Source organism: Mandrillus leucophaeus, unplaced genomic scaffold (assembly GCF_000951045.1).
Source record: "Mandrillus leucophaeus isolate KB7577 unplaced genomic scaffold, Mleu.le_1.0 Scaffold26, whole genome shotgun sequence".
Classification (NCBI taxonomy): domain Eukaryota; kingdom Metazoa; phylum Chordata; class Mammalia; order Primates; family Cercopithecidae; genus Mandrillus; species Mandrillus leucophaeus.
In genome coordinates this window covers 3,934,029-3,943,411 of record NW_012102698.1, presented here as the reverse complement: position 1 = coordinate 3,943,411, position 9,383 = coordinate 3,934,029, and the positions used below count along the sequence as shown (strand labels likewise).

The 9,383-nt window shown below is 54.1% G+C and overlaps 1 protein-coding gene and 1 long non-coding RNA gene across 2 annotated transcripts; one reads left to right on the top strand and one right to left on the bottom strand.

Annotated features, from left to right (window-relative positions):
- Positions 1–355: 355 nt before the first annotated feature.
- LOC105542470 lies at positions 356–5,140 on the bottom strand. The gene is made up of 3 exons (XR_001006476.1): positions 4,982–5,140; positions 1,924–2,022; positions 356–1,812 (listed from the first exon to the last, which is right to left on the bottom strand). It is a non-coding gene; the product is annotated as an uncharacterized LOC105542470 (long non-coding RNA).
- Positions 4,692–8,466, top strand: PRR34 (proline rich 34). The gene is given in 3 exon segments (XM_011984039.1): positions 4,692–4,887; positions 4,889–5,152; positions 7,005–8,466. Coding segments are annotated over 3 exon segments (405 nt in total). The 5' UTR covers positions 4,692–4,816; the 3' UTR covers positions 7,075–8,466.
- The last annotated feature ends 917 nt before the right edge of the window (positions 8,467–9,383 follow it).

The following is a 9,383-nucleotide window of genomic DNA, read 5'->3' as shown; positions in this document are numbered from 1 at the left end:
GCTGGGTGCCGTGGAGCCCGAGGTCTTCTCCCTGAACACCCAGACCCTGAGCCAGGCCCTCCTGAAGGAGGCAGCCAGAGAGAAAGAACTGCCACTGAGGACCAGAAAGGCCAAGGTGACAAGGAGGGACCAATCACAAAAGCCCATGGAGTTATCTGAAAATAGATGCTAGGAGAATTGATGAAAGCTGCTCGGCAGAGAGCAGAGCCTGGAAGGAAACACAGGAAAATGTGACCAGAGCTTGTCTCTGCGTGGGAGAAAGGATGAATAATTTTTCCCTTATGTGCATTTTTCTGTATTTTCCAAATTTTCTATAGTGAGCATATGTTGCTTTCATGATCAGAAAAGGACTATATTACTGATATGATTATATATGTTATAAGTCAAATAGATATAATTCATTATGAGAATGAAATGAATTATTGTTAATAGTTATGAGATTAATATAAACAACCATCGTCGTGTATTGCCAGAAAAGTTATTAAGATGGTAGCAGTTGTTCTTGTGTCTCTGGCACATCCCCCTTCAGAGAAACTTTCAAATAGAAAATGAAACTGGGCATCTCTGCTATGCAAATATTGGTGGCTGTTGTCATATTCCTGCAACAGCCCTTGACAGTGGGCTGGGCTGGGTGCTGTTCTCACTTTAAATCCGGGGAGCTGAGGCTTGGAGGAATAAAGGGAACAGCCCCAGGACTTGACCAGAGCCCTTGGGTCACCCATGTCCCTACTGTAGCTTCCAGGCCGTTTCCCTTGGGGATCCAATGTGTTTCCTGTTGTCCCCAATCTTTAAAATTTTTTTCCACTATTAGAGGTAATACCAGCAGCCAGGGTGGAACTGTAATTCATGAAGAATGTGTTGGCTTGCTTTAAAAGAATGGTATTTGTACGGGTCCCTAAACCACTCGAGGGGCACCATCGGGCTTGTGGGTCATGCTGGGAGGTGGCCCGGCTGCCTGTGACAGTTTCTCAGCCAGGCAGGAACTCTTTTCCACACGATGACATTGGAACTGAATGTCACACTCCTCCTTGGAAGAAAAAATTATGTATAGGGCAAGAACTCAGGACATGTGTGTGGAAGAATCTCTGTGGTACGAGCCCAGCCTGGAAGAACTCTTAGGCCAGAAACACCCCTTTTCTGACCTTATTTTTGAAAACTGGGCCATTTCCAGCCCCTAATAACGGAGGGGGACCAATCTCCAAATTCAATGTACTTGATCTTAAGTATCTTTCTTTAAAAGTGAGTTAAAAGGCAAACTAGCATGCTGTTGTCTACTCTAAAAGGCAATTTCTAAATTTGGATTAAAAAAAAAATTGTACTCTAGCTTGAAAATCCAGTGGCTCTCAGAATGCAAGTGAGATACACCACTCTTTGTGCTAAAATCATCTTAAGCAGTTTAAAATAAATCAAAACAAAATGATGTGAGCAGAGCATATGTCTCCCATCCCTTGTTTTTTGAAGGCCGAGTGGGCCGGGCTGCCTAGCACAGACCGGTTCCGTCCGAGAGCCGCCTGGGCCCTGATCCTGGCAGTCAATGATTTTAACAGAAGGCCACAATGTCTCCTGGACCAACGAGACCTAGGTCTTTTACTTTCCAAAGATGGCCTCAGTTCTAGACAAGGATTAAATTATGAAATAAATCATTCCAGAACATAATCAACAGGTAAGATTAATAAATTGAGACGTTTATTTCCTCCAAGAAAAATGTCTGGCACTTGGAATTTCTAAGCTGCAAGTAGATGCACACATTTTCAAAAGATCTTTCTTTTCCTTCGCTTCCTCACACCGGGCACAGCAAAACATCTCTGCCTTCTAAAATAAAAACACATGCCACTTTAATTTCGCAAAGAAAAGCCAGAATGCAGAATCTTTGCAGAGATTTTTTTTTAATTAAAAAGAGAGACTGACAACTTCATTTTATACCTTTTCAGGGGAAGTTACCCTCCTCCCCATCGGTCAATAATTTAATGTCAAATCGCGGCAAAACAGCGAATTCCATCTCTGAGGCTCTAGAAGCTCAATCTAGGAGAGATTTTAATTGTAACCCTAAACAGCAAATGCTGACATTTGTCTTGCTTTCAGATAGTCTCCAGACTGGGCCAGAACATGACTAATTTATTTTATCTTATCCATCTATCTAGGCACAAGATTAAAATATTTATATCAGTCTGTTCACTTTAAAATGTGCAGTTACAGACACCAGCTTCAGGGCCACTCCTTAATTTTTCACAGTTTTGGCTTTTCATTGTTTCCAGAAATGCACAGTCCTTGAATGGCGAATACTTGCAAATGCTGATGAAATCTTTAAGTGGGGAGCCTCTAACTAATATGAAAACCTCCTTTCTCAGGCTGCATGGACGCTGCCCAGCCACGGTGACGGAGCTGTTCCAACGCCTGCTTCCTGAGACAGGCCCGTGAAATAATACAGGCTTGAGCCCGGCTTCTAGAAGGAGCACGCCTCTGGCCAGGGTGGCTGGTGGAAACCAGAGCCTGGCCAAGGGAGCCCCGGCCAGGCTGCCAGGTAGGCAGCAGGCGGCAGGGGGTTAATGTGGGGAGCAGGCAGGGGTGGGGTGGGAAGCCAGCTGAGGAAATGGGGGCTGCAGGGCCCAGCCCGACCAGGCGCAGACACAGGGGGCTCTGTCTGCCTGCCCGCTGCCCTGGCACTGTGACTAACCGCCCCACTATTGTGAGTCTGAAGTCAGCCCTTTGTGTTGTCCCCTGGCGTCTGGGAGCACAGCCGAAGAACCCTTTCCAGCAGCCCCCCTCATTCTGGAACCTGCAGCCCCAACATCCATTCTTTCAGCTCTCAGGGTTGCTGGGGGCCGATGAACCAGTGGAAGCATCCCCTTCCCTGGCCAGGAAGGGCCACCAGCAAAAAAAGAAGGAGAAAACCAGTCTCCCCTACTCTGGGTGGGGATGTGGGGGGCACAGGGACCTACTAAACCTGCATGCCTGCCATGGCAGCCCCTTCTCCACATGCAGCAACTGAGCCATTGAAATGGGGAGAGGCCAAATCGAATATGGAAAAAATGGCAAAATATCCCATTCACAGTTTCATACAAGCAACACATTGAAATAGGATTTTGGAAATTTATGTTAGATTAAAATGAATTTTAGTACTAAAGTGAATCTCACCTGCTTATTTTCACTTTCCAAAAATGTGGCTATTAGAAGATGTTAAATTACAGATGTGGCTCGCATTTGTGGCTCACGTTGTTTTGTGTGAGCTCATGGGTTTGGGGGCACTGGGATCTTGAAGGCTGCCTTCTCCTAGGGAGACAATGGCACTCCCCACCCATCATTGTCAGGAATACAAGGCCCTCGCAGCCACACTGTCTCCTGACCCTGGCCTTGCATTCCCCTGTTTTGAGAATTGGGACTTACACACGCAGGTGTCTGGGAATCCTTTGTCAAACACTGGCATGCACACGAGTATGCCTGCACACCCACATGCACATACATGGACACGTACAGACACACACAGCCCTGGTTCCTGTCCGCCACAGGCTGGAGCAACCTGTCCCGGCTAGCCTTCATGGAGGCCAGATTCACAGGGCACCCAGATGCTCCTAACCCCACCCCTGGACCCAGACATCCGACCCTTTGTCCTGGGACAGACAGGACCAACCCAGGCCACACCTGCCTTTCATGGGCCGGGGCACTTTCGGCTTCCTGGTTCCCTTCCTCCAGGAATACTAAAAATTCTATTTTATGACTGCATCAGATTAAAGACTAATATAACCAGATCGAATTCATTATCATATATTCATTATTTTTATAGTCGTTTTTTTCTTATGATTTTAAAAGAAATGAAAATGAAAACATTTCATGGACCCTAGGCTCTGTGCCTTGTGGGCATGTGGGCCCAGACCATCCCTCTGAGATCCCTTGCCTGAACCCATGCCCCTGAGTCTCACCCAGTGAGGAGCACACGGGGCTTGCCCGCCATTTGTCCAGTGACCAGATACCTTGTGAACTCATTCCTTAAGTCCTGCCTTGAATGTACAGTGTGTGAAGTCCTCACCAGATGCCAGAAAACGTTCCACATTATTTTTAAAACAGAAATTAGTCAAGAGGAAGGCCTGGGATGCCAGTGTGGTTGAAGGCCCCAAGTCAGGGGGCCCCAAGTCAGGGGGCCCCAAGTCAGGGGGCCCCAAGACCCCCACCCAGTCCAGCGCTGGGGTCTCCAATCAGGGACTTGGACACCAAGTTTAACACCAAGAGGAGGCCAGCAAACAGGCGTGCTGCCCTGGGTAGTGACTGGTACCGTGAGGTGCAGCCTCCGAAGGCACCAGGCCCCTTCTGCCTCCCATCCTCCACCCCTGCTGCAGGTGCTGTGGGGCCTCCCGTTCTGGATGGAGGTGCAGAGGAGGCTGGGCTTTCCGGCGTCCCCCAGAACCGGTATCGGCTGCTCTGGCCTTTCCCTTCCCAGGGTGCCTCGGCGCCAGGCCGGGGCCCAAACCCTGCTCAGGAAGGAGGGCCGGTGCAGGAGATGGTTAAAATTCTGCATCCTTTTTGCATCCGCCTCCAGAGGAAGCGCTGCTTTTTTTTCGCCCCCCCCCCCACCCCCGAAGCAGGAGGAGGGGGGAAAAAAGCTGAGAGCAGCAATTTGCAGGCCTTGGGATGTTTTTCTCCTTGACAGCCCCGGGCCCCGCCTCGCTCCGGCCCTTCCTCCGACTGCGCGCGGCTGGCCCTGTGGCCACGGCTCGGCTCGGTATCTGCCGCTCCTGCCTGGCCCCCTGCACACGCGTCCTCCGCTCAGAGCTCAGGCCAGCCCCAGCCGGCAGGGAGGCCGGCTGGGGGCAGGCAGGCAGCGATGCCCGCGTCGGCCGCAGCTGCCTGGCACTGCCCTCCTTTGTGCCTGCCTCCTCTGCCAGCCTCCGCTCCAACCCCCCACCCCCACGAGGCCTGCTCCTGGGCCCGGCCGCAGGGCCTGCTGCCCGCAGAGCTCCCACCCTGCGCCCACTTGGGGTGCCCTCACCTTCTGGGCCCCCGGCTCCTGGCCTCAGGTCCTGCTGGTGCCCAGGTCGCCCGGCCCCGTCCTCCGTGCTCTGCGTTCGCCCCACCCTGCTGCCCGAGCTCGGCGGCGAGCCTGGCACCGTGCCAGGCTGCCTGGGAGCCCAGCCCGGGCAGGGCGAACTTTCCGGCGAGGGTGTGTATGGGGGGGTGGCTGCGGGGTGAGGGTGGTGCCAGGGGAGGGAGAGGGCCCCAGGTGCCTGGTGGCCGGCCCCCGGCCCCCAGCCCCCAGCCCCAGGCCGGCCTGCGGGGGCCTCCCCTGCCTCCTGTCTCCCGAGTCCCACAGAGGCGCAGACAACATGAGCGCTTGAGTCCCAGCAGCCATGTGCAGGAGCCGGCAAACAAACAAAAGCCCTTATTTATTTATTTAGTTCACACACCCAGATAAGGAGGCGCCTTTTGTGCACATAATTTCACACACATCAGAACCGAGGCGATGCCACGGTACTCCCCACAGCCCGAGAGCCCCGGACAGCCGCCCGGCCCTCATGAATAATTGCATCGCCTCGGCCTGGGCATTTCCATATTTAAATTGGGCAGCAGCGTATGATTAATTAAGAAGGAAAAAGGCAAAAAGGAAGAAAAGCAGTGGGGGTGGGGAGCCGGACACTCTGGGCAGCGTAATGTGCCAAGGTGCCCGCGGCTGCTTAACTCCTCCCATGCCAGGCCTGAGGGAGAGGCCACAGCAGGGGTTGGGAAGGGAGGCTCCCGAGACCCTCGGCCTGGAGGGCGGCATGCCCTTTGCTGCCATCCTGTGTCGAGTGCCACCCCAGCCTCACATGCTGCCCGGGGAAGGTTCTCTTCCTCCTGTTCATATTCCGGGCAGCTCACCATTGCTCAGGTCAAAATGTGCCATGCCAGTGCTGGAGAAAGAGACACACCGAGGCCCCCGAGTGGGGCACTTCCAGTGGCGACTGACTTGTCCTTTGCCCTGCACAGCTTCACCCCACACCCCTGCCACATGCAAGCTGCAGTGCTGCCCTGCCTGGGGAGGCTCTGCGACCCCTACACATTCTCACAAGCCTCCTCCTCCAAAGGGCTGTTCCATGGCTCTTCTGGCCCTGAAAGCAGCCGGCCTGTTCCGGGAATGGGGCAGGAAGGCCTGCCCCCCTTCTAGAAAGATTCTTGGCTAAGTGAGTGCCAGGGAAGACTATATTCCTAAGGCAAGAAGTGGCCCTGGATTTAGAGTCTGGCCATCACCAAGGTTTGGCCCTATCCTTTGCCAACTGTGTGACCTGAGGCAGGTTATCTGGCCTCTCTGGGTCTCGGTCTGCCTGGCTGCAAAATGGGAATGATATGAATGCCCACTATTCCTGCCCCGTGGGGTCCAGGCGAGCAAGAGTGGCTCCTGGTTGGCAGAGAGCCTGCCTGAGTTCCCAGAACCCTCGTCCTTGTGGTGGGCTGAAGTTGGAGCCAGAACAAGTCCAGATAGACCCAGGACCATGCAGCTCTGCCCCTGCTGAGGCCCCAGGACAGTGGTCAGAAATTTGCTGAGAAAATAATCTGAAATCTTGTGACCAAGAGTGTCCTAGGGCCACCAGGCCTGGCTTGGTTGTGGGGGGCCCATCTGCCCTTGAGAGTACGCAGGGGTGCGTGGAGTGGAAGGGCTCTGGGGCAGGACCAGTTGCCCAGCAAGAGCCTCCTCGGTGTCCTCTGGGGTCTGGGCAGCATTATGATCACCCCCCTTTACAGCTGGGGGAACTCGGGCACAGAGCGGTCAGGAGCATACCGGAGATCACACCAAAGTGGGGGCCCTGGGATTTAAGAGCAACCCAGCGCCCGTCCCAAGGCTTTTCTTTTCTTTTTTTTGAGATGGGGTCTTGCTCTGTTGCCCCTGCTGGAGTGCAGTGGCATGATCATAGCTCACTGCAGCCTCAACCTCTCAGGCTCAAGTTATCCTTCTGCCTCAGCCACCCAAGTAGCTGGGACTACAGGCATGTGCCACCACGCCCAGCTAATTTCTTTTTTGTTTAACCTTTGTTGCTCAGGTTGGTCTCAAACTCCTGGGCTTATGTCTTTCTGCCTCGGCCTCCCAGTGTGCTGAAATTACAGGTATGAGCTACTGTACTCAGCCCAAACCCAGGGCTCTTAACCACCCTACTATGCACTGTGCTGGCCCCCAGTCAAGGGAGAGAATTCACGTCAGGCAAAAATGTTTTACAGAGAGGCAGCTAAGTCTGTTCCACAATGGATGACACAGTCCCCCTCACAAACCACCCCACAGATCGAACCCCAAGGAACTCTGCTCCTACATGTGCCCATGGGGCAAGGGATGCAAAACACCAGGCAAAGGAGCTCAGAGGATGGTACTCCTCCAGAGAGCTGTGTGTCTCTGGGAAAACTAACACACCTCTCTGAGCCTGTTGCTACAGCTTTACCATCAGCGATGTGACTGCAGGTCTTCTCGGCTGCCTGTCAGCGGATGCACAGGCCTGTGCACAGGGCTCCACAGGGACCACGCCGACATCACCGCACACCCACCCTCCTGCTCATAGGACAGCCCATTCACACCCGCTTCTCCACCAGCCACAGGCTTCTTGGGAGGACCAGACTCTTCTCCACGGACAAGCCACTGCCCCTTTGAGGGCCTCAACTTCCTTACTTATGAGATGAGGAAACAAATCTGCACTTCCCATGGGACTTGGGGGGTGAAAAGGTAACCTCCGTAAAGCGGCCCCTGGTGTGGGGAAGTCACCCAATAGATGACAGTCCCTCCCGCCTTCCCCCTAGGCCCAGAGCTCCGCAGAGTCCTCAGGCTGGTGTCCCTCCAGGCCAAAACGCTGCCACCCCCTGGCCAGTGCATTACAGGGTGGTGGGGAAGGGGGGCATCTGTGGAAGACAACACAGGACTTGGCCTGGGGTCCTGGGCAAGACCTCTGTGACCTCAGTTTCCCTGGATCTCTCCAGGTGTGACCTTGTAGACGGCCTCTGTTCTGGACTCACAGCTGCTGAGGACGAGGAAGAGGACACTGCAGGCATTCCTTCAGTCCCCTGGGGAGGTTCAGATGCTCAGACTCCCTGATACCACCTTTGCTGGGCAGAATAATGTCCCCAAGATGTCCGAGCCCTAATCCCTGGAACCTGGGAAAGTGTTACCGCACTAGACCAAAGGGACTTTGCAGGTGTGTGATTGAGTTGAAAATCTGCAGTGGGAGGGTAGCCTGGATTAGCCACGTGCACCCAGTCTAGTCACACGAAACCTTAAAAGCAGAGACTCCTTCCCTGCTGTGGTCAGAGACAGAACGAGGGGACGCTGCTGGCTTCAAAGATGGAAGAAGGGAGGAGGAGCCAAGGAGCAGGTGCCGCCAGAGGCCAGAAAAGGCAAGGTATGGATTTTTCCCCTGGAGTTCCAGGAGGAACTAGCCCTGCCAACACCTGGATTTTAGCCCTGGGAGCCCCACCTCAGACATCTGAGCCCCTTGACTGTAAGGTAATAAATGTGTGTTGCTTAAGCCACTAAGTCAGCCAGAAGTTGTTACATGGCTGCCACAGGAAACTAACAGGCCCTCCCCTCTGGCCCGGACATGCCCAGCTGCCTGTGAAGCGGAAGAAGGACACAGCTCTCGTCGATGTGTTCACACACCTTGCTCCCCTGCTGGGCTGGCCCTGGGGCCGCAGACCTGATCCCTGCTCTCAGGAGCCTTCGCCAGCCGGGAGATGCCCGCAGAGCCTCCCCTCCTGCTGCTGCTGCCCCGTCCTCTCCGCTTCCTTCCTGCTGCTGTTTGTTGAGTGCTCCCTGTGAGCAGGCACCAGGCTAGCGTCCTCCTCCCAACCCCGGCCTGACAGGCTCAGTGGTCAGGCCACCCGAGCAGCCACATGTGGACCCCCGAATCCTGCCCATGGTTTGGCAGGACAAAGGGTCTTTTCTACTTCAGTGTCACAAATGTGTCCTCCTCACAATAAGGGCGGCAGGGAGTTTCCCTGGGCCAGTGCCTCAGCCCATTGAGCCTGGGGTCCTTGTCTGTACCTGGGGATGAAGGTAGCACCTCACAGATGGCGATCAACACAGCCAGTGCAGGGCAGGCAGTCAGCGCTCCAGACTCACTTCGAGTCTTTGCCTATGCTGCCAGTCAAGTCAGTTGTGGGAAAAGTCAGGTTTTTCTCTTGAAAGTCAGGGCCGGGTGCGGTGGCTCATGCCTGTAATCCCAGCACTTTGGGAGGCTGAGGTGGGTAGATCACAAGGTCAGGAGATCGAGACTATCCTGGCTAACATGGTAAAACGTGTCTCTACTAAAAATACAAAAAATTAGCCGGGCATGGTGGCACGTGCCTGCAGTCCCAGCTACTTCGGAGGCTGAGGCAGGAGAATCACTTGAACCCGGGAGGCAGAGGTTGCAGTGAGCTGAGGTAGTGCCACTGCACTCCAG